General features: G+C 30.4%; 1 protein-coding gene across 1 annotated transcript in view; it reads right to left on the bottom strand.

Moving 5' to 3' along the window:
* Positions 1–26,681, bottom strand: part of LOC113371045 (roundabout homolog 2-like) — a 99,603-nt gene that overhangs the window by 8,443 nt on the left and 64,479 nt on the right. Inside the window, exons 14-19 of the mRNA XM_026611693.1 lie at positions 5,540–5,690; positions 3,433–3,630; positions 1,707–1,903; positions 1,281–1,448; positions 1,138–1,169; positions 841–1,038 (exon numbers count right to left, since the gene is read on the bottom strand). Of these exons, the coding sequence (XP_026467478.1) occupies positions 841–1,038; positions 1,138–1,169; positions 1,281–1,448; positions 1,707–1,903; positions 3,433–3,630; positions 5,540–5,690 (944 nt within the window). The remainder of the gene's footprint in view (positions 1–840; positions 1,039–1,137; positions 1,170–1,280; positions 1,449–1,706; positions 1,904–3,432; positions 3,631–5,539; positions 5,691–26,681) is intronic.

Raw genomic sequence — 26,681 nt, forward strand, 5'->3', positions numbered from 1 at the left:
AGTGTTAACCTTTTCGTCCACATTTAAGTTCATACTACCGAACCGATTTTAAAAAATCAAAAACTATTCGAAAGATATTAGTTGGGAATGATACTGATTAGTTTTAGGTGAAAATATACCGAGCCGTTCTTTTGTTATTAACTGTGGAAACAAAAATTCAAGCCGTTTTTCATTGAACTTTTTTTGGCGATAGATATCATGGTCTTATAGAACTTACCGAAATATTACGGCCTTACGACAAGTAGTTTAATTTTAAAAATTCATCAAAATTTCAGAAAATGAGTAGTGTTTTTGACGTTTGTTAAAATTATAATTAGACGATTTACTTGGTATAACGATAACGATTAATGAACATACTAAACCATTAACGTCCTACGGAAACTGGTTCAATTATAAAATTTATTGATTTTTGAAAAGTTGCTTTTAGAAAATACTCCGAGTTTAACGTGTTTGTTCGTTTTCAATTATGTGTAATAAATCCACTCGGAATACTTTTAATCACTCATAAATTAATTTATTTTTTATTGATTAAGTCGATTATTTTCACATATCGGAAAGTTCATGTAACTTGCTTCAAGGCAAAATACCAATACAAACTAGTTAGAAATTATTTTAATGCACATTAAAACATATATGCATTAAATTTTATTATCACAAATATATATGTGGTCGTTTCTACTATTTATATCTCTATCTAAAAAGAGCCATATATTTACCATTATGTAATAAAAGCACCCTATTCAAAATATAATTAGTTTTGTCGTTAAAAAGCCGTAAAACACCCCTAAATCATTAACTACAAAGAATTCTAATTTAATTCCTCTATCTCACATAACTGACCTTTAATCGAAGACTCATAATTTTTTCCTTGCTCAGTATCTCCCTTCGTTGTTCTTCCATAAAAATATTTTTCATGACTTCCTCCTCATCTTCTGAAAGCTCCCGCATACGTTCACGATCTTCCCATAGTTCTTCGTCGCTCACTGGTCCAGAAGTGGGGCATCGAGGAAGGGACATAGGAATGGTTAATACTTCCTCCTAAGAACATTAATTTGAGAAATTATTTTAATGGATTTTGAAGAGTACTATAAAGGTTCATTTACTGATTTTTCAAAAAAGGTACATTTTTTAACTCACGTAACATTCTTTATATACAAGAATTAAATGAACTGTTATAATGCAACTACATTTTATTAAAAAAATATAAGCAATATGGCTGGAGAGAGATAAATAGATTTTTTATATTTATATCTAATAATCCATATGCTGCTATGTCTTACCGGTTGGTTGAGCAAGTATTTCGTGATCTTGGTGTTGCACTGTAGATAAAGGTAAACGTTCCCAATAAATTCTTGGCTCCGGCTGGCCTTCTGCTCTGCAAGGCAATGTCACGTCGCCACCAGGGTCGACTGTTACGTCATTTGGCAGCTCGATTAACTTGGATAATGCTGAAATAAAAAGAACAATACTATATAAAACAAATATATGAAAGTTTAAAATTATTTTCATATGGCTGTGTAATGAATCTATTCTTTACTTTAAAGTTTAATAGAGAATTTTCGCTGAATGATGTAGATGATAACTTGCAAAATATTGTAAGTATGGCATCTGGCCTTATGATGTATATCAAGAGCCAATAAATAAAAACAAACATGCAAAATATTTTTTTACCTCTTTATATGTACATATATTATCATAATACTTACAATATACACTCAGTCGTGCACTGTTCGCAATGTGTCCTCCTTCATTAGTTGCTTCGCAAGCATATTGTCCTTGGTCCTCCGGTCTCGTGTCTTTTATCACAAGCGTTTGATCAGGCAAAATAGTGTAACGACCTTCAGGTAAAGGTTGACCTCCGGCTCTACGCCAGGAGACTTCGGGAGCAGGATCACCCGTAAACCTGATAATAGGAAATCTTATGTACAAATGAAGCGCAAAATGTGTTGGTAAGCGCATAACTCAACAGCGCCTGGACCAATTTGGCCAATTCTTTTTTTAAAATGTTCGTTGAAGTCCAAGGATGATTCTTATGGCGGGAAAATATCGAATAATTGCCGGGAAAACCCTAAAAACAGCCTTTTTCTTTTTATCATACAAACGTTTTTTAACTGAAACGTAGAAACAATTTGAGCTTTATTGCTATCGTATAAACCACTCACTGTATATTCCTTCTAAACGATTATTCGGATGTTGATAAATTTTTCTAAAGTTTGTTGAGGAAATTTTCTAGGAGAATGAAAAATGAAATGTCTACATTATTATTGCCGAAAAGCAGCTGAGATGTGTCAGGTGTATGGCAGATTGAATGATACACACATGAAAAAAATAATTCACTTAAAATATGAAATAAGTATTAATCAGGGCCGGTCCCACGTTTAATGCGATGCATGCGAAAATACGAGCGCACGCCTTAGGGGGGCGCCAACACAAGATTCGGATATTAAATTTTCAATATAGTTTTTTTTTTCAATGTATAATTTTTTTGCATCTTTCACTAATCTTTTCACAATATTTTTACAATTCGTAAAATTTTCACTTTATAACAACAAATGGGAAAGTAAAGATGAATACATACATTCCGGCCCTCACGATATCGATTAGGAGAGAAGTTTAAGATGCAATTTTGGATATCTTAAATAATAAAAAATTAAATTAATTTTAACCAACATAAAGTACCAGTGTTATGTTATGGTTATGGTTATGTTATACCGTTTAACAGATTTCAATCCCCAATATAGTGTGAGAATTTTGACTCATCATTTTATTTAAAGCAGTTTTACATTTAACATCGCTCAAAATATAAATGTATATGCATTTTGGCGTAAAGAGAAATTTAAAAAACAATAATTATTATTTTTAGGTAAACGGTAAATATTAGTATATTATATTAAAAAAAATGTAGACAACGTCTGTCGGGTCATCTAGTATGAAATAAATAAATTCAATTGTGGAGACAACTATGGGGATTAGATTGCAAATCAAGCGTGATAAAAGATAAAAGATGCCAGAATAAATTACTGAGAGAAAACTTGGAATGAAATTAAATACAAACATTTTTAAACAATTACAAAAGCCGCCTCGAGGATCATCCAAACCCAAGCCAGGGCAAGATTGCAAAAAGAAAGTTCATGTTACACAACATACGTCAATTTAAAAAAATCTCTCACAATCTCTATTCGTTATCCATTTCCAGGATAGATGTAAAAATAACTGCATAATATTTAAAAAAAAATGGCATCTGTAGAATTTAGTCTTGTTTGATTTAGGCTAGTAATTGGTCCGAAAAATTTTACTTTGTAAATAAAATTACTTATTACATGATGATGATGATAATAAATAATTTTATCAACTACAAATCTACATCTCTTCGATTCAAGACCGTACTATTTCTACTTAATAAAATTATGCTCTGAATTAATTACTTGGCACTGGAATTCCGCCGTAGCTCCTCGTACTGCCTCACGATCCTGTGGTGCCCGCAACACACGCGGCGGCGTCACCACCTTCAGTGTGGCCGCGTCTGTTTGCCGCACACCAGCCATGTTCTGAGCAGCGCAGCGATACGACCCAGAGTCGGACGAACGGGTTTCGGAAATCAGCAAACCACCACCGTCGACCAGCGACAATCTGTAAGCAGAGATAAAATAATAAATGAATTAATATATAGAGAGTGAATTCAAATAACTCTCTTAATGAATAGAATTATAATTAAATATAGAAAAAATGGCTGACGCCCAAATAGCATTTTACAATTTATATTATTGTCAGGCAGCAGTGACAACGATTTTCACTTGGAAATATAGATAGTAATATGTTTCCAAGTGAAAATAGCCCTCACCCGGCATTGCTGCACCAATTAAATGTCAGCCCTATTAGATCAATTCTAATAACAAAATCATCAAATATGGATGGATTAACCATTGGGTTACTATCTTAAAAAAAACGAAGTAAGGAGAGCCCAACAGCTCATAGGACGTAAGGTTCTGATTGCTGTTAAAAATATAATAAAAAAAAACATTTTTTGATACTTCCAGTGTTTTAGTATAGCAAAGAAGTGTAAATCAATGTATAATCGATATAAAGAAAAAAATGCATATAGTTTCGTACAGAGTGAAACATTGAGATTGAGTGATATTCCCAGCAATGGTTTATTTGTCTTTTCTCTATAATTATCATTATTATGAAAAATAATGTACTCAATTTGATAAATTGAGTATATATATTTTTTATAAGTTGAGTGTATTATTAATTATAAAAATAAAAAATGATCAAAATGTATGTATGTAGTAAATTCAAATAATGAATGGATGCTCAATTAATAATGGGCTACTTCATAGAATAATGGACTACGATACATATATATATATATATATATATATATATATATATATATATATATATATATATATATAATGATTGACATTAATTAATATACATCATAATTATACACTTCTATTCAATTAAATCATTCTGTTACTCTTTGAATGATATTTTTTCCTTTATCGAAAATCTTTAGAACTAAACAAAGATTATTATTTTTTGATTATTAGTCGAGTGATAAAAGTTTGATAATAAACTTTGGTAAAACTAATATTATTCTGGTTTTTCTGACTGTCCGTCTGTGTGTGTCAGTGTTCTTAGCATTCAAAAACTACCATACGCTGTGAAAATTTAGGAAACTATTAGGTACGCCTCTGGTTTTCGCATATTTTTATTAAAACCAAGTTGTAAAAGTTGGCCACTTCTAATACTTTTATTTTATTAAATTTGACCGATATTTATTTTCCTTGTAATGCGCGATTAAAACCCCAATTTTTTACCTTTTTAGCACAAACGAATCATTTTTCGTTTTGCTTTCAGTCACTAAATTTTTTTGACTGAATTTCGATCAAGATTTTTTGAGATTATAGAAATAATTAAATTTCACATAAAAAACAGTTCAGTTTAACCCTTTCGACTCAGATGCCGCCACTCCGGCAGCAAAATTCATATAAATGTAAGAATTCGCGATGCGCGATTAAAATCCCTAATTTTTTACCCTTTTAGCACAAACGAATATTTTGTAATCATTTTTCGTTTTGCTTTCAGTCAGAAGAATTTTTTGACTGTGTTTCGATCAAGATTTTTTGAGATTATAGAAATACTTAAATTTTACTTGAAAAACAGTTCAATTTAACCCTTTCGACTCGGATGCCGCCACTCCGACGGCAAAATTCATATAAATCTCAGAATTCGCGAGTGGAAAGTGTTAATTATGGGCTGTTTACTTATAGCACTTTCTGGAATAATTTGAAACAATTTATTTTATTTATTTTATTTAATTTTTTATATTGTGGGACAAAAAGTACATACAAACGATAGTTTTCACTCTTTCACAAATTACTATTTTGGTTGTCCAATCATTTTTAATTTTTTGTGGTTGATTTTCACTGAATTTTGAGTAGGAATATTTTCATATTGCGGAATTAAAAATATAATCTATATATAAAATTTAATTTATATATATAATTTAGTCTGATATATACATATATATTACCTTTTTCCTGCAAAATCTAGCGGTTTGCCATCTTTCGTCCATAGTACGGATGGTTCCGGAACACCACGTGGGGGCAGACACGGCAACAACGCCTGTCCGCCGGATACCGCAACCAGGTCTTTGGGAACAACGCGGAAATCATCACGCAGAACTGAAATAGAAATGAATTTCGATTAAACACCCACATTCATATATAAATATATTTATCTATGGATGGTCCATTTATATCTGAAAACTCTTCTTGATAGATCTATAACCATATAACTAAATGTTTCTATTTAACTAAAATATTTTAGAGGCTAATAAAAAGCCAGTAAAAATCTTTGATTTGCAGTTGGATTTGTTTCTTTTTTACATTCAATGTGTATTCTCCATGTCAATTTCGGAATGCCTAGATAATTGACAGAATTGAATAGTGAAATTATTGAATTGTTCATGATGATAGGTGGACTGTTGTGATGTTTTAGAAAAGCAATTATGTGATGAGATTTTTCGATATTGATTTTGATATTCCATTCTAAAATCCATTTTTCGAGACTAGATAAATAATTTTGTAACTGACAAGTTGCTGTTCTAATATCGGAATCGCATGAAATTATAGCTATGTCATCGGCAAAAGTGCATATGGTTAGAAGATCATCTGTGGGCATATCGCTTGTAAAAAGAAGATAAAGTACTGGGCTTAGCACACTGCCCTGTGGTACCCCGCATTCTATATTTCTAATGCTCGAAGTCACATCTTTAATTTTGATTCTAAATTTTATATTAAGCAAATATGAGCTTAAGATATTGAAGTAATTTTGACATGATACCAGAAACGTTTTCAAGTGCTTCAATATGATAATAGCCTTATGGCGTCAAGTTCCTTTGAAAACTATATTGCACGCTGAATACTCGTTTTCATTACTTTTATTGTATTATATGAAAGTTCATACATACACGAAATTTCTAATCATTTATAATAACGTTCAATTACTTAAATTACATATCTTCTTGCCAAATATACTATTAAATTATGATACAGTTATCTATAAATTGATATCACCTATAGATACGGTATGCGCTTTGCTATAATACGTTTAATACGGTACTAGCAATCCATAGATAAAAGTAATCCTTTGCAGCTTGTAGACGTCATGCAATTTGTTTGCTAAGAGTATTACAGAAATAGTTCGAGAATAATATTTGTAACGATAGAGTTTATCCTATATTTATAGCGAATAAATTTTATTGCACTATTGTTAAAACATAAGTAATAGATATGGTAAAGCAGCGTACATTGGATTTACATGAATAATAAATATTATTAAATGGAACGATAGGTTTTAGTATTTTTACGCGATTGGACGCGATACATTTATATCCTGTTAAAAAATTAATTACAGAGAGTTTGTAATAAAATTCGAAATTACATGAAAGGACGTTTATATTCATATAAATATAATTAACTACAGTTACATCTCTACTTTTGTGGGATAAATTACTTAACTATAGTTATTAAACTGTTCATTATGAATTCACTTATATCCATTTTCTTAAGCTTTAGTTATGGTTTTAAAATACTATTTTCAATGAAGAGTGTTTATAAAATCACCGACACTAAAGGGGAAAAAGTAATCATTTTTGGAAAAAGGGAAAAAGGAGGGTACCTGACACAGTCATAATATCGTGATAAAACACCGTTATGTGGTGCATTACATATTCAGTGTGTTTTCTTCGATTCACGCACAGTTTCGAAGTCCTAAGTCAAGTTGAATAAAGTAATAGTGAGGGAGCTTTATCATATATTCTGTACATCTCTAAAATCAAATTTCGAGATACTTTCATTTTTCTGTTTCCTAAATAATAAAGTGAGAACATTATAGCTTTTCTAGATCCTTGAAAATTTATAATACATAATATTCGGTCACATTATTTCAGGTAGTTTTTTGAGACCTACGTCTTAAAGAAACTAAATCATACTTAAGGTACGATAATCGAGCATAAGAACTCCTTCTACTGATCGACATTTGAAATGATAACTATCTAATATATCACCAAACCTCAAAACTATCTGAGAGTAAATGCAACAGTTACTTAGTTGGCAACCTGTTTAATATGATGTTTTTTTTTCATAATTAACTAATTTATTTCTAATGTACAGATCTTTGTTAGAAATATAACTTGCTTCTGACAAAGTTCCATTTGGAAAGAAAACAGTTATTTTGTAAATAATAATAAAATTTAATATTGAATAAAATCTATATAACATAACTTTATAAATTTACCACTGATGGCATTTTATAGAATTTTTGCTTTTAAGGGTCACCATTCCTATTCTTATGACTCTTCATTTCCATGTCAACTCTTCGTCTATATCCAAGTAATGTAAGGCAACTGTAAGCGTAAAACTTAACCCTTATGCAAATGCATAAGTTTGGTTTCATGTCTTCTTGTTTTAACCGACGGATTATAATTCATTCGGGGGCGTATGCGGAGAACTCTATAAATAATTACATACCAAGAGTAATTAGTTTGGACAGAATGAGCACGCACATTTTTGGGCCTGAGTATGAAACACATTAAAAACTCCAATTTTACTTAATGAATATTTGAATAGGTCTATGCTGCGGAATGAAAACATTATAATCTCATTTATGTGGAAACTTATATGAACATATTTATTATTCATAGTTTGTAATTAATTTCTAATCTCTCGCGGTCTATTTAATAATTATTATATACATTCAATATTACCTAAGATGTTTGTTAATGGATTTTAAAATAACGCGATAAAATTTACAATATTATTATAAAAACACTAATAAAAAATCGAAACAGATATAAAGCTGGGAGAACAATATATTCCAAAGAACAATAAAATTCTTCATGAATAAATCCCATTTGCAAATAAGACTGAATGTTATACTTCAGGGTTATATTCAGAAATATATTTTGCTAATTTTATTGAATAAGATTGATTTAATTTTAATACAATTTCTTGCAGTATGATAATTTTTAAATTCTATTTAAGAAAAGGATAATGTCTTTGGTTACTTCAGGCTATTTGCTTAAAATACCTGAATTAATATTGACGTAAAAATGTAATGATATGTATTTAATAATCTGCTTTAAAATCACATTATTGATCTTCGTTATAAAGTAATGATCTTTATAAATTGATTTATTTGTTGCATAACTCTTATTTTAATTCAAAAATTTTTTAATGATTTTCTTGCTTCCTATAGATTTGCCATAAATTTTTAGTGCAAGCTTTAATTGTATTACAAAGGATTGCAAGTTAAATTTTTTACTGAATTGCCAATATTTGACCAGAGTCTTTTGTATTTAACAAGATACCCTCCGGGGTCGGGGGTATGGATGTGCATAAATGTACCTGTGTGAATCTAGCAAAACAATAAGAAAAAATACATGTAATTCAAGATCAATATATATCTCAAACGAAAAATTCTTACACACATTCTGCTAAATAATTACTAAAACTATAGCCAAAACGTCCAAAATTTACCCCTCTTGAGTTATTACATACCGACATCAAAATCAAAATTACACACAAATGTATATATTCATATAACCATTACTCATTTGTCTATCCTCAAACAAAGAATAAAATTTTACTCCACCATACAAATCCAGCATTAAATTTCACTTCATCAAGTTTCGCCCATTAAAAGCTCGAACATTACGCGGGTCATTACACGGAATTACATAACTAAACCTGATACTATAGAATAGTTTGACATAGTTTGGTTCCCCACAAAACAAAATTCACTGCCTATAAAATGCACAAATTCTGGAAACCCCTCGTTGAACCAAATGTTCTAAGAAAATGGAGTCGTACATTAGAATAATACGCCAGTTATGCACGTAGATGTAATTCGGGAGAGCTACCCTCTCGGCCGAGGGTGGTAGTCTAATGCATTCATAATTACACTGGAATGTACGCGCTTCTGTATAATCAATAGTTTGGGATCAGATTTCAGTCGGTCTCCTATAACATTCGCACGTGTTATCACGTAACACGTACAGAGTTGTTAATTAATTCGTTGCAATAATGGAATCACCAAAATAAATGATCCTTAGTGGTAAAAAGTCATTATTTGCTTTGCTGTGCTTTAGCAAAATAGTAGAATTCAGGTGGAAAATATATATGAAAATATGAACGCCAGCTGCTCTTGCTGCCACATCATATTTTTGGTGGTGTCCACACCATCATTTTGTGGTAAATAGGGTTAATTGACCTTACATTTGATTTTGAGTTTTGAAAAATATAAGATTATATATTATATTTTGGATTCTACTTTGTGTTCATTAGGCTTTACAAAATGACAATATCTTGTATTCTACTACTTTAAGGGGCGTCCATTAATCACGTGAGGTTTTTAGGGAAAGGGGGGTTTGGCCAAAAATTACGAAATGATTCGATGCACCTCGATGAGGACTATCGTTTGTCAGTTTTGTGCGACGATCGACCAAGCCGTTTCTTTATAAATAGCAGAAAAGTGAAAAACTTTTCGCCCAAGTTTTAGCCCGCAATTCTGAATCGATTTTGAAAATTCAAAAAACCGTTCGAAAGATATTAGTTGGGAATCGACCTGATTAGTTTTTGGTAGAGATCGGCCGGGCCGTTTCCTTGTAATAAAGTGTTAAATTTTTTTTTGACGATTTTTATTATTTTTTTGACATGGGGAGGGAGGGGTATAGTAAGATATTACGTGTATTTGTTTGTTATTTGATTTTTAAAAAAAAATCCAAACATTTTCAAATTTTTAGAAGTCCCAAAATCCTTAAAAAATCTTAGAGCATGATTTTTAATGATCATTATATGAGCCGACACCAATTCTTTCAATTCCAATGCAGACTTTAATAGAATTTTATTACTATTTGACCTTCGTGTTCCTAAGTTTATATGATGATAAAATAGATATAAAAACCAAATATGATTTTTAAATCATGTTCAACTCTTGCACATATATAGAGTCTGTTAAATTGAATACCTCGTTCCATGTTTTTTATTCTTTTCTATCGAGTTGTAAAGTTACCTACATTTTTTTCAAACGAATAAGTAGTTAAATTAGAATTAATACCTCGTTCTTTGATATTCCTGAACTAGAGTATTTGATTTCAAAGGTTGACTCATCAATTAATATACTTCTGATCCTTTATTAACACTGTGATAGTAAAATTTGAGATCTATAAGACTGAGAAATGTATGGCACTATAGAAATACCGAGGATTTAATAGCACTACAGTGCTAAAATAATAAAAATACGGACGTTTTTGTATTTAAATATATATTTGAGCAACTCGAGGAATATCCCACACGAAGATTGAAAAAAAATGGCCATACGATCTTAAATAAAATGTCAAAAAATAAAAAAAAAGAGAGATATCTCATAGGAGATAATCTCTTAAATGCATTAACACCCAGCATATTGTCTTAAAAAACGTATATTATTTTGATTGACAATAAAACTATGCAAATAAAAAAAAATTGAACTACTGTATTACTTATAGAGTAGTTAATTGCTATGTTATTCATGTCGATACTAAGAAGTTCTATATGAGTCATGTCAGACATTGGTAGAAGGTAGAAGTAGAAGGGCCATGCCAGTCATATATGTGTGACATAAAAATGTTTTTTCATGACTTTTGGTAAAAAAAAATTTTTTGATTCATTAGCTTTTTTGACACATTTTTAACTAAATTGTCTATTAAAGTTACCACGGAACATGTGAATTTTGTTTCGTTAATTAATGTTATTAATTAATAACATTTCCGTTATTAATTCCGTTAATTTGTTTCGCGATTAATGTGTTAAATATGATTGTGTACTTCAATTGAATAGGATTTTAGAATGATGACATAACTATGTTAATATCACATTATGTTATTAGAATTATATATTTCAATTATTGTATGTAAGTAATACATGTATCTAGTAGAAGTTTCTCGAACATCTAACAAAGGCAAGGCTTCTTTGTTGCAAGTAACAATTACCATCAAACCACGAGATGCCTTCTTCTGATATGCATCCTGATAGCAACTCATAATTTCATTTCTGTAGTAACGCTTTAGCACAAAGCCTGAACACTGTTGCATGAATACAAGTTATTAATACTGCACAATCGAGAACAAGATATCACCATCTAACTTTCTGGCAAAACAAAATGAAATTTTATCACAAAAGTACATGGGCCAAAACAAGTTCATTTATTACGAAGTCTATTATTCGCTTCGTAAACAATAGAAGAGGGCACTTGAATATTTCTAAAGATAAAACCCCATTCGTCCGGACAATAACACGAAATAACTGTAACCGAGAACAAAAAGACTACCCTGACTTAATAATTTTGAGGTAGATCCATTTTTTACGATCCTCATTATACGAAAGAGTTGAATAGGACAATAAAAATATATTCAAATCAGTTCCGCTGAACCAATAATATGCTAATTGTGGAAGCGTGTTCCTTTCGAATTGATTTCGTTTTACCTTAGTCGACAATATTTATAAGTGATGGTCTTTTCTTTGGAAATATCAGTGAAACAAAGAAAAAGCTCTTTTGTGTTATTTCATTCTTATTTTGTTCGCAAGGGAAAACACATGCTGACAAAGCTTGAAAAAGCTCCCGGAACGAAAGCTCACAACGGAAAGCTCAGCACCGGAAACAAGCTTGTTCGTTTGAAATGATTGGCGTTTATAAGTGAAGTCTTTGAGAGGACATTTCTACACGAATACGTTCTATCGTACAAACACATACAGATATGGCGGTATAATAGGGGATTTTGTGTATATAAGGTACACAATCGATTAGGGTTCAGCTCATTCTCACATTGACCTCGTACGGTGAGGTAATGCATAGCAATTTTGTTCTATCGCTCATTTATCACATTTACGTTTATATTGCTTGGGTTTATCCGTACAAAGACGTGTGTTTTGTGTGAAAAATCTTTTCCTTATTTCTTTCACCATTTCTATTTAGAGAACTCTTATTTGTACGAACGTTTTTGCGCTTGTACAATCAATGACATGTAATTTTAGAACCGATCCGGGTCGCTTCGATAAATTTTCTTTAAAACTGACACGCTGGTTAAAGTTTCGCTTTTCGAAGAGCTTTAGCAGATTAGTTTTTGCGTGGAAATATTTAATTTTTAAATAACGTTTTATTTTGGGAACAGTGGAAGGTTTGTTTTGCTTTTTGCCTGATATAACGAAGCTGAGCAAAAACTATGGCCATATATTTATCAAACGTTTATGGTCGATAGCAGCACGCTCTCTCTTGCATGCACGCCAAAAACTTACGGATATACGCGTGCCGATGCTTTTGTGTGATTTTTATTGGGTACCATCCATTACAACGGATTGAGCGAGAGTAATAAATTGTCTTCTGTCTGTATGGAAAAAAATGTTTCTCATCAGTGCTGAATTTGCGCTTATTTATCGTCAAACCCAACTTTTTATCATCGTTCTATTCTGGTTTAGTTCTATATAACCGTTCTTTTGTTGGTTTGTTTTGTTGTTGTAACAGTAATCAGAGGCCTATAAGCTTTTGGGCTAATTCGACTTACAAAGTCGGTTTTATAGATGGCAACCCAAACAGTTGTCTCATCTCTGCGTGATAAATATTATTATTACAGTTTGAGTAATAGGTCAATTTTTTTTATCATCCTTCCAGCAATAGCCGGATAAAGGCTATTTTCATTCGAAAACATATTGCTATATATATTTTCATGTGAAAATCGATGTCACTACTGCTTGACATCAGGCTCTCCACAACACACTCGAATCCGGGACTCTGATTCAGGTCCAGTAGCTCTAGTCACTTACCCACGAATGAGCACCACGGGTTTTCATTGCAAATTAAACTTAAAAAGTTTATTATAATGTGTATAAACGATCCTAATCCGATCCAAATTTTATTATGTCCTGTAACTCAATCAAAACTCGTATGTGTGTATTGCATATTTTACTTATTTGTTTAAAATTGGCAGTTTAAATTCAAATGTTTGATTGATCAATGGGATCAAATGGAAAACACACATTTATATTAGTTATATCTAAACGCATGTACAGATATCTATAGATCTATACCATGTATATGCATACTGTACAAATGTATAAATGTATATATGCATAAAAATATATTTATATCGTGCATTTTATGCCCTATCGGATCCTCGATATATATGGCCCTATATATCAAATGCATTGCATGTTCATTTTTTGTGAATATGTATGTAAATTTATGTCTAAAATGGCTGCTCCTGTTTGTGTATGCCTATTTAAATAAGTATGCGTGTGAAAAATAGATCGTTTATAGATTTTTCCTACGTTTCCTTGGCATGACGAGTTTATCAGCCTTAGGGGAATCCGTGCAGTGTTTTTGATAAAAAAATGAAATATCCACTTGCTATCTCGAGATTGATATGAGCTATATATTTGCTGACTGTTTGAGACGGCGCAGTCGTTTTAGTGGCGTTCGAACAGGAAAAATGATGATATATTAGTTTCTGTTAGCATAATCCAACGAATAGGTATACTGAGATATTACTTCAATTTTTGTTTAAATTCTCATTAGTGTTTTCTGCTAACAGTTTGAGATTTATTTATTATAATTGCATCATATATCTATCATATCCCAGTCAAATTATTTCTGCATCCGTGTTCAACTCAAATGATTTACATCTGCAAACTCCAATATTTGCTATTAGTGCATTTCCGTGCAAAGTACTGAAAGAAATTATTAATATAGAAATATACGAAAGCTGACATGCTATATCATAAATTTCTTTATTGCCGCAACTTTAGGTAGTTTCGCTCGAGTATATTTCTCGTATGAATTGGACTCGTGGGTGCAATAACAAGTTCCTTTTGATATAATTCCAGAAAACGTATGTCATAAAGGAAAAGTGAATCAAATTCTTCACCTTGCACATCGATAACCACTCCTACTGTATAAAAGATTATATCTGTATATCGATATAAACTTTTAAAATATTTATTATCAAGCATTGGTGAACAATGATTAGATAAATGATATGCAAAAATAAATCAGAATTATTTCAAATATTAATATGAAATTAATTAATGATTGAATAACTATATAAAAAATTTTTTAAACATATTAAGAACAAGTATCAGTGAAGCAATTTGATTCTGATAGTTTCTACATTATGAAATTACAAAAATAAGATTTAGTTGATGTAAGTCTTCAATTCTAATTTTGAAGTGTTGATTTTATAATACAAATTTAAAAACTTATTTTCCTAAACTATTAAATGTAGAGTATATTACAATCACTTTTTTGACGAAATCAAAATTCCATATGCGTATGCTTACTACGCGAAACGTTAAAGAATTTTTCAAAAGTAAATATTTGATTGTTTCTTTCGTATCTGCAGATCAAAATACAGTAAGCGATAAAAAAGGACTACTTCTGCATATAGGAAAAATCTAAATAAATAACGAAATATAAACATGTTTCCTCAGAAATATATCGCATTCATGTATCATCTCTACATATTTCATACACTTCGCGCTACTGAGCCGTGCGGCGCCTCCACCGCATTTTAGGAGACAAGCTGGTAACCCTTTCGCAAATATAAAACTCTCCTTCGATAATTCAGGTTGTTGGGTTATAATTTAACCTTTGTAGCCGTGGACTGTATTAAACACTGATTTGTTTTGTATTTGTTGCAGTTCTTATTATAATCATTGATTTGTCACTCAGTTATCATGAAAGAAGACATATATAATATTATTACACATGTTGTTTTGCGGACTTTGCTTTACTTTCCACTTTTAGAAGTGGACAATTAGTCCCATCAAACTCTCCGCTATCTCTCTACTAGGGGTAGCAACCATCCCGTGTAAAAGCTCAATGCCATGAAGATTGTCGCTTCACAACTAAACGTCGCAGAATTAAAGTACAAAAAACTAACCAATTTAGTGTCACATTAGACCAAAAATTATTCTTTAGAACAATACGTATGGACCAGGTGATGGAAAAGGTCGAAACATGAAATAATATTTTACAAATTGTAAACAGGACATGATGGGAACACAAACTACGTGTTTCCACACCACCTTCTGAAACTTTTCTGGCACGAATTTGTTTTTTACCCCAATTTTTAATTGATAAACTATTTTTTGTTGGGAATTGAAATATAATCCGATCATTTACCGGCTCTTTGATTACCTTTGGTCGCAGTACAAATATACCGAGGCAGTTATATAGGCAACCGCATACACGTGTATCAGATATGACAAGGCGAGAGCCTGAGACTTTATATACGGGATAACATAAGGATCATCCCGTGAAGAATACACACGCCGGCCATACATTCTCGTATAAAACATTAATAGTGTTGCTCTCGGTGGTAAACAGTTTTTGCGAGATCCAGATTTTCCGCAAAAACATGATAGACGAAAACATTCATTGTTTGATAATACAAGGTAAAGTAGCTGACATGCGAAAACACGTGTCACCGAATTAGGAAGTAATGGATTGTCAATGTGTCAATGGAAATTGAAAATATTCAGGGTTGTTTTCATGAGGAGTACAAATATGTAACAATGAGATCTAAAATGAATTCGACTTAAAAAAACGATAAAAAAGATTTACTTTAGTGAATCTTTAATCGTAACAAATATTAAAATTTTGTTTAAATATTCTTTTTTATTACATTTTTACCATATTATATTCTTCTAACACCTAATCAAAAGCGTTGATTTGCTTCACAGAAAATAAAATAAAAAATTGATTTTTTCTATTTGTGAATAATATGAATAAGTGAATGAATGAATAAGTTAATTAGTGATGAGGATCACTATGATTAATTTGATATATTATTTGTAAATTATGAATATTCCATTACCATAAGATATGTGAATAAAACCACTATTTAGTTTATGATATATATTGATCTTCACTCTACAACCTTCTTCTCTCATTGCATTTGGTAGTCTCCCTTATTATTATAAGTTACAGGTACTCATACAATTGTATCCCCTACCCCAAAGGGTCCCGGGTTAAATAGAAAAAGCCCTGGTCAAATCTTGACCAATTAGAAAAAAATTGATTTCTAGAAATCAATACAAATTTCTTGCTATTCTTGCTTGCTAGTGACATATAAAGTTCTGAAGTACAATTTGAAATATATAGTATGTTTATTTTTAATAAGTTATCTTGTAATGTGAGAAGTAGTTGTTTTTCTGATAACGATTATTGCTTTGAACAAATTATTACATCCCTTATGATATAATAAAATATAATGGGTGCACTGCCCTAGGAAGGTCCGTGAGCTAAGTTAGACTCCAATGAGATTCAGAGAAGAATAGTGTTAGACATTTTTCATTGCCATTTTACACCGATGTACAATTTTTCATTGGAAACATATTTTTGATCATATTTTTTAATCATGAATTTTTTAAAATGGATATCGCTACCACATGATATCAGGTTGTTCTGTTTCGAGAGAGAGTTTGAACTCACGACCCCGCTCACACAAGGCAGTATGCTTAATCGGTACGCTGTTGAACACTCCTTATGATATATTATTTAAACAATTGCTTAATTTCATATATTGCTTGACTTTTTAACTGCAAATAAATTCAATTTTGAATTAATTACGTCAATTTTTTCGCATGGCAATGTATGTGTATAATTACCAAATCAAGTATCACTGTAGAAACTTTTTTGTGATCAAGTAAAGCTCATTGAAACACTCATACTTTGAAATGAAAATATAAAAGCAGTATCTGTTGCATAAATTATCTGCAAAAAAATTCAAGAAGCTCTGGACATCGAAAGAGCAGAACTTATTCGAGATGCTGTGTGAAAGTAACGTCTTGTGCGAGGAAAGAAAAGGCAAAAACGGAGTTGAACTTTTTATTATGAGGTCGGGAGTAAGGAGATTATATGTGGGTCTGTATATATATATATATATATATATATATATATATATATATATATATATTTGTGTGCACCTATATATGTACGTATTTTAGTTTGTATGTATGTATATTTCGACCTATACATCCCATCAAACATGAAAAATTGTTCGACAGGGAAACAAGGAAGGCGATTTCCCTCAGACAATAACTTCAATGATATAAGATATAACAAGATATAAGATATGAGAATATAACGGATAAAGTATGAAGGTCGTGTAATGGTTTGGTTCCCGTCCGTTTGAGATAGATTGTGATCTTTTTCGTATTAGCCGCTGCGGCTGTTGAACATGCCGACATATTGCAATGAATTTGCTGCAGAATTTTCACACGGATCGTTTCTCTGAATGAATTGAGTGAATAATGGATAAAGGATTCAGACTTTTTCGTTTTGAAACTTCGAATTAAATCAAACAATACTACATTTTAATTTATGTAATATTTACTTGTGTCTTGATAGTTACAAATTTTAATTGTAGCAAATTATAGACTCATTTTTTAAATTATTTGTTAAATATAAATTATCATAATTTAAAAAAGCAAGATCCTTTTATATTCGAACAGTTTTATAGATCCTATGAGCTGATACTGCAATGACTGTAATGATACGACCTAATAACGTGGCTTTTTGGAAGTCAAATCTGCACTTGACCTATCTTTGATAGATTTATATTGATATAATATTTCTAATAATGATGTTTTTTAATACAAAATACCAGTAAAGCAATTTTTTCACTTACAATAAAGACATTTATCCATCTATACTTTTAAGTTTTTAACTACTGGTTGACATCAGGTTGTCCTATATAATAATCGAACTTAAAGTCTTATGGTCAAAAGGCCAAAGCTTTAATAACTATACTATGGAAAACTTATAATTGTATTTGTATTGTCAATTATTATTGATGGTTCTTTATCGTAATAATGAAGTCAACGCTACTTTTGACTTTTTTATACTGTTAATTATAGTGAACATCTTACATATAAAGATAATACTTTATTGTATGGTGGAAATATAATTTTTGCTAATATATAATAGAACTAAAAAGTCTTTACACAATTTTCAATTTATGATCAACTATTCTGAATTTTAATTACGTACATACGCTAATTCTGTGATGTTACATAGGACAGTACTGTATTACGAATACATTTTTCATTGCAACAACAAAGTGCTTAAATATAATTTTTAAAAGAAAAGAAAGCTCCCAAGGATAATATTGAACACCTTCAGCACTACCACATCGTTGTAAAAATGAACAGAATTGGTGTATCATACATTGGAGAGATCGTACTGTATTCTAATTGATATTGAAAATTAAAAAATGAAAAATGCCATTTGAATTTTAAATAGAAAAATTATTTGATTTGATTATGATTTTTTTCTGTTAATTTACTGGGAAATAAATAGCCAATAAAACATTTTTTTCATATATATACGTTAATTTTATATTGTTACAAAGTGTCGGTATAAATTTAAAATTGATTATGAAAAAATCATTGAATTTTATTAACTTTCTATAATCTAATTTTCAATGAGTAGCATGTGAAGCAGTTTATTACTTTTTACACTAAATCACGCAGCTGAAGCATTGCGTGCCCTGAGGTGCAAGTGTGCACATGCATAATATATATATATATATATATATATATATATATATATATATATATATATATATATCTGATATGGATGACGGCCCCTATAGTAACTCTACTATAGTCTATTTTGATCCAACCCTCCACATGTATTTTTCACGCTGAATTCATCCTTATCACAAGCATCCGGCTTCTTAGAGTTTCCGTTCGGGTTTCGTCTAAAGATTTCATGCACACCCTTCTTAACATTGTTGCTTATCTAAGACGCTGTTATTTCCATCAGAACACAAAAAACTCCACTCGACTCTACATATTTTTGATATTCATTTTTATTTGGGCGAACGAGAGCAAAATGAGAGGGCGTTGGACTTTGGGCTTTGACCTAATTGATCGAATTAATAAATCGATGATATTTGGTATATTGGCTGAGTAAAATAGATTCTTCAATGTGTATCCAATGTGATAATCCAATAATATAATCCAATTTGATTTTTAATATTTTTTTTAATTATAACAAACTATTCCTACTATCATTCTTATGAGTTTTTATACTCTTACTTTTATACCTATAATTTAAATATACTGCTTACTGAAACAATAATAAACTTGAACAACATAAAAGTCCCATACTTCATTAGTACTCTTTTTAAAGTATTATTTTTTGTTTTTTTTTTGTTTTTTTTTATTGTATATATGAACCTATACACCCAGTGCATTCAGCTACTTTACAGGTATATTTTTAAAGAATTTGCCTCGTTTTTATCAATCATTAATATACTCACAAGTATAAATATGTTAATCTTAAATGTCCACATTGAAGTTGGTCTTGATTGGAAATTAGACTTTTAATGAATAACATGTAATATTTTTATGTTCACTTTGAACTTTTTATTTCTGAGCAGAGGTGCGTCTACTAAATATACTATAAAACTAGTGGTACATGGCGCCGTGCCTTAAGGCAAATTTCACGAACTTCCGAAACATTCGTGGAATGAAAATCATGCCCTAAACACTAAAGGCTTTTTTGATATATTTTTAAGAATTATATAAACTGGAAAATTATTTATTTCAAACATATAAGTGAGCTTTACAATGTTGACAATTAAAAACTTTATATATTCCCGAAAAACTAATATTTTTTTCCAAGCGTCAACACAATAAGATGTTTTTTGAATAATTCAAATTGGACGCTCCATTATTTTAAAACTTTTATTTATTGCAATTTTTGCTCCATATCTTTGAAATTGCTGGACCTGCCTTTGCCAAAAACGGATGTTTATTGATTAATTTAAATAGGCTGATCCGTGTTTTCGAAAGCAAACAAAAAAAATGTATTCAAACATACTACATACTACATACTCACACACATACATACATACATACATAATAGTTTTTCCAAAATATGCCAAAATTTTCAGAAATCTTAGAAACGCATAGATATGCAAAAAAAAATTATTTCATTACTTATTTATTAGGAATAAGCTTGACAAGTCTAAAATATTTATTTTATTTATTAAGAATAAATAAGTAAGTAAATATTTAAAACAAATCAAATATAAATGGTATGCCTTACTTTCACTGGTATATTTCAATTTATCACACGGTTCTTATTTCATTTTTTTCGCACTTCGTCATTGTCGCCAAGACTTTCAGGTGTCTTATATTTTTAATGAAAAATCCATTCCGCGCTAAGTGGTTATAGCAACGTATGCATTGCACACGATGCGAATAAATATATGCATGAGTGCGTACATTTCCTGCGGACTTGTTAAAAGGTTTTACGAGCGCGACGTACCCGCATAAAGAATTCGGAGCTTTTTTTATATTTTTGGGCAAAAGCGCGCACACCGCCGAATTGTTCGCCGTCTAGTGCTACGTGACCGCAATACAGAGAAGGAAATGCTACGTCTTTTGTCTACCAGTTGATATTTGCTCGCTACGCGTAGCGGTCCGCACGTCACTCCATATAAACATGGGCCAAGGAAATAATATAAGAGCGGCCGCAAGCTTTATGCACGGCGCTGCCGCAATAGACGAGATTAAGTTTGGGAAAGAACTTTTCATATATTTTGTATCAACATGGTAGGAAACTCTAGGGGCCTATTGCATTGAGCGGTTCTAGTGCTACTTTTACTTCTGAGTACCTACTGCAGGATAAATTGAAACCTCAACAAATATAACACCAGCATCAATATTCACTTAATAAAAATAGAGATTTTATTTTATTAGAAATATCAGTTGCATCATTTTAGACAATTTTTGATCCGATAAAATTTTGAAAATAGTATTTGTTGATAAATAATTTACAATAGAATAACTAAAATTACTATGTATAACCAAATGAATATAACTTGTCTGCAGGATTAAAAATTTAATTATATGTTTCTTCATATAACAATTATATAAACAAGTAGACAAATAGTAATTGTGGCGCATGGCATTGTGCCTTAAGGGGCACAACTAGTGTAACCGCCTAAAAAATAGGTGATTCTTGTGAATTTATATTAAAAAACTACTTTATCAATCATTTCAAAATTTTAGGAATATATTTATACATGTTTTAAGAATACATCGTAAAATTTTTGAAGAAAAAAATTAAATATTTTTGAAGTTATCGTCGATCACCAACGGCGCGACAAAAAAGTCCCTTCACTGCTGCAGTGATTCCGGCCTTCTGCTATGAAATTTAAAAAATAAAATTCTCGTTAAACTAGATAATATTGTCTGTAAAATGAACTACGATAAAGAAAAAAAAATGACAAATTGACGGAGTTTTTTTAAAAAAAAGTCGAATTTTACCCAAAATTTTGGTCGTTTTTGGACTGCCAAAATTCGATTTTTGATCCGATCAAAAAATCGATAGTTCATTTTACGGAGAACTATATATAGAACACGTAAAAAAAAATTGATAGTGATCGGATCATTTGTTTTTGAGTAATCTCTGCAGCAAATTCGGAAAATGCTGTTTCGAGAAAAACGCGTTTAAAGATTAAATCATCGTTATACTATATATTATATATATATACTCTTTAAATGGCTGTAACTCCAAAACTATTTAAGATATCGATTTAAACTTTTGGTATGTTATTTTTAAATATATAACCTATCGAAATATAGAAAAATTGAAAATTCGATTTTTTGAAAATTTCACACTAGTTGTGCCCCTTAAGCCATATTCGAGGAACTTAAATAATCAATAATGAGAAAAGATAAATGATTGACAGTAATTGCTTTAAATTTTTAAATCAATAGTATAAATACTGCTAATTTTATCGTTCGTATTTTATAGATCTAATATAATATGAGTACTTATATTTGGATAACGACTTCTATATTTGTATACAAGAAATGAACATATATAAACAAAACCTAATCAGAAAGCTTCCTACTCGGAATGCTTTCGAGGATCTTACCTCACGTTTCTCATTTTTATTATATAATCATTTTGTAACTGAATTGCGAATTTAAAATTATATATTTCAACTATATAAGTGATCTTCAGAATTTTAAAAATTTTGAAATTTTTCGAAAAACTCTTTATATTTTTGAAAATGTTAATAGAATCTGATATGCATTTTCGATATTTATTTGAAGATGTTTCATTTTATTCACGTTTTGCTTTGTATCTGCGGAACGGCTGACCTGTCTTTGCCAAACGTTACCCTATTAATACGAATGTAAGGTTTTTTGAATCAATCAAATCGGTTGATCCGTGCCCTCGAAATATACATATACACACGTACATCGATTACTTTAAGGTATGCCAAAATGTTCTGCACCTTCAAAAATTTTCATTTTCGATATTTTGCTGTTACTTTAACTTACCCTACCAAAAGTTATAAAAATGGATAGAGATCACAGATGTGTAGAATTTAGTAGCCTATTAAGATAATACAGCTGATATATTGACGTAAAAATTTTATATGTCTATGTTTTGGTGTGTGTGTATTATAATTATATCTCTTTCCCTAATATCTAAATGGATTTAAATGTACTAAATCTCTCATCCACCAATTTCACGTAGTTTTCTAACGGAGCTTTTTTCTTCGGTAGACAGATCAATCCATTACAGACGGAGCGTTGTTTTTTCAATGCATTTGGCATTTCGTGGCATTACGTTTGGGAAGAGCCGCCTTAACGATATTCGTTCAACCCCATAATGTCTTATGTGGGGTTTAATGTGAGTATCGTATAGCAAAAACCTTTAGAGAAAATAGACTTTTCAAAAACTCCATTTTGAAGAAAACGAAAAAAGTTAGGTTGACTCATGAAATAATTAAATTTATTTAAGATACTTATAATTTTGCTGTAATTGCTTATTATGAAAGAATAAAACTAATCCAAATATAGATGTTTATGGTTTCATAACTTATTACATTATATACCCTAAATAATTTTTGAATGAAAAGAAAGCGTTAGGATCCCATAATGTAATTAACGTCTGATAAAAATAATTACAGTGCTTGAAATATTTTAAAACAATTTAATTCAATTTTGATAAATAGTAAAAAAATCGTATAACTTACAAATCGCTTTACTAAGAAACTGCAGATTGTAACCAGTATTAGTAGTTTACTCTCTCATACTATAACGAGGGCATTCCAATTTTGATTTGGTTGATAACATCGTCATCGTTTGTACTGTATACATGAAGATCAATTTTTTCAAGAATAAATATTTGTAATCTCGCATAAAATGTTATGGTAACTGCTTCTTTTATGGAACTAACCGAGTATAAACAGTACAGCACAGATTTAAAAAAATATATCTTGGTCCTGTTATAGTTATTGTTATGGCCACATTTATAACCCTAGATGTCTACTATTTTCAATGCAGATAGATACGAAATTACTATGTCTAAGACTATACTTTGAAATCGAACACTATACTTTTCCTATCAGGCGCCGTAGTTTTTCCTAGACCTCAATACTGGTTCCCTGTCCGTCTTTAATTATATAGTGCATTTTCCCCTTATCATTTTGCACAGAACGACTCGTTTCTTCCAACTTGAGGAGTAAAAATCAATGTCTTATTGTGCGGGTTCTCTTCATTGTGTTAGTAAATGTATGCACGTATGTAGATGACGATTTTCTTTGTATGTTTGAGGAAAAGAATATATGTAGTTGTATTTTTCCTATGTAATATTAAACAAGGCTGAGCCATACTGAGACATCAGGAGATGTCTCCGAAATATATTTGATTCTAGGAAGTGTATGTGCAAATTGTACACGTATCATTGGTTGTATATGTATTTTATGGTAATACAACTACATATATGTAAATATAATATTATATATATATATATATATATATATATATATATATATACATGATTCTGATTTCAAGGTGAAAACACATCAATTGATTTCGGACCAATTTCATGTCAGATTTATAAAATATTAAAATATTTTCTGAATGAATGTTGCAACCCACTCATAATTTCAATCTTAATACATTTATATATATATATATATATATATATATATATATATATGTATGTATATATATATATTACGTAATTTTCATTCAAGTAGAGACGTTCCCGATTTAATTTCCTCGACAAGTATTAGTGCTCACAAAACCCAATGCATAATGAAAAGCCACTCTTTAGAAATCATTTTTCCTTTTTACAAAAATAGCAAAAGGAACGTATTCTAAGAAGATAATGACTTCGTTTTTCGTATTATAAACCAGTATGCATAATACATTTCGCTCTCATCGACTTTTATATAAATGCTTCTAAAGAATCTTGACTACCTGTAGTATCGTATACTTCGTTGTCGCAGGTTTCTCTAATTGGGCCATTTTCTTAGGTCATTGTCGATATATATGATGTAATATATTTTAATGAAATATGCAATATATAGACCAATGAATTATGTTAAAAATGAATTTATTTTAAACCAGATATAACACCATATATTAGGTCTTGGTATCAATCTTCTAATTAAACTTAATTTTTGTCACTTTTTATTTGCTGACTGTTGGATGGCGGCCCTTTCTAAAAAAACATTAGTTCTCAAGTATCAGTCTGGTTTTTATTCCAAATCAAAATTATTGAAAAAAACCAAGTTGATCACAAATGGTATTACATCGAGTTAAATGTGTTTCCAACGATTGGCAATAAAGGCAAGCATCCATCGATGACGAAAAACTGATGCATCAAGAATCTTAAAGAAATCCCATATCGTTCAGAACAAAAGCAAAAAGCAGGAGCATGTGTGAGACGGGACAGTTTTTTCGTGGCGTGTGAGTTTTTCATAACATCAATTTCGAAGAGAATAATTTTCGATATATATGCAGGATGTGACTTTGATTTTGAAATACACACACGATCGACGAAACCCACACAAGCATATGATTATGTCTGTATGCGATAAAAGCAACGTGGTTTTGACACTTTAAAACGATTTTGCTTTATTTTTCGAGACCTAGAGTCTGGGCGAGATAGAGAGATAATTTTAATATGGTATATTCCATTAACTTGGAATAAAAGACCCATTACTGTAGTTTATATAAACATAGTGGTATATATACATATACATATATATGTGTGTGTATATGTATGAGTCAATCTTCAGGGAAATCAAATAAAAATTGTAGAGATTTACAAAATTTTTATTAGCTCTATAGGTTTCGACATACTATCAACTATCCTATGTCATCTTCAGTGAATTGTAAACTGGAATTTCCTAATTTACTGATGAGTGATAATGATCATTCACACAATAGTACCAGTAGACCATTTCTTGTCAATTTAAATCAACAAATTTTGAGTTTCAGTTTGGTAATGTTAGGTAAAATACTTTCCAAAATTTAGCTAAGAATTTTTTACTTGAATTGATAAAAAATAGTCTAGTAAAGGTATTGTGAATTATCATTGTTAATTTGTCAATTAGGATCTTTTTTTTTTAAATTATATTTTCAATAGCAATTAGAATACATGACAATTCTATGATCTATTTGGCTAATGTCATTCATTCGCACACATACACACATATAAGTTTATCTGATAAATATTACATTTATATTTAGAGAAATATTTAAACTTTATATAAGCAGAATAGTAGGATCATTTTAATTTATATTCCACTGAAGATGACAGGATAATATGCCAAACCTGTGTATTTTAATTCTTCAGTTTTATATATGTGTATATATATATATATATATATATATATATATATATATATAATAAAAGTGTGTGCTTAGGTAGTAAAGGGTGCTCTCCGTACCAATACATACAGTAGCAAAGCTATTTCCGATATGACTGGGTAAGTGGAAAAATATGTTGGCACGTATTCCTATTGGATTCCAATCTGTATTGAACTTCTAAAATGTTCAGATTTTACAAGTTTATATATGGCAAAAGGATTTGTACGATAATATATATCCATGTAATTTATGCCTAAATAAAAGCTCGAATTTGTAAGCTTCTACCGCGTGGCACCGTACTCGAATTAAATTAAATTTCGATTTGTTCGTTCAAATTATTTCTATTGTATCAGAGGCTCAACAAGTTTTAGTTTAAAAGCTTTCAGTGGTTTTAATATGTTTTATTGCGCGTAACTAACGCGGTTTTGCACAAACATG

This window comes from Ctenocephalides felis, unplaced genomic scaffold (assembly GCF_003426905.1).
Source record: "Ctenocephalides felis isolate EL2017-DRISC unplaced genomic scaffold, ASM342690v1 CF-g0.4_SCAFFOLD_01492, whole genome shotgun sequence".
In the NCBI taxonomy this organism is placed as follows: domain Eukaryota; kingdom Metazoa; phylum Arthropoda; class Insecta; order Siphonaptera; family Pulicidae; genus Ctenocephalides; species Ctenocephalides felis.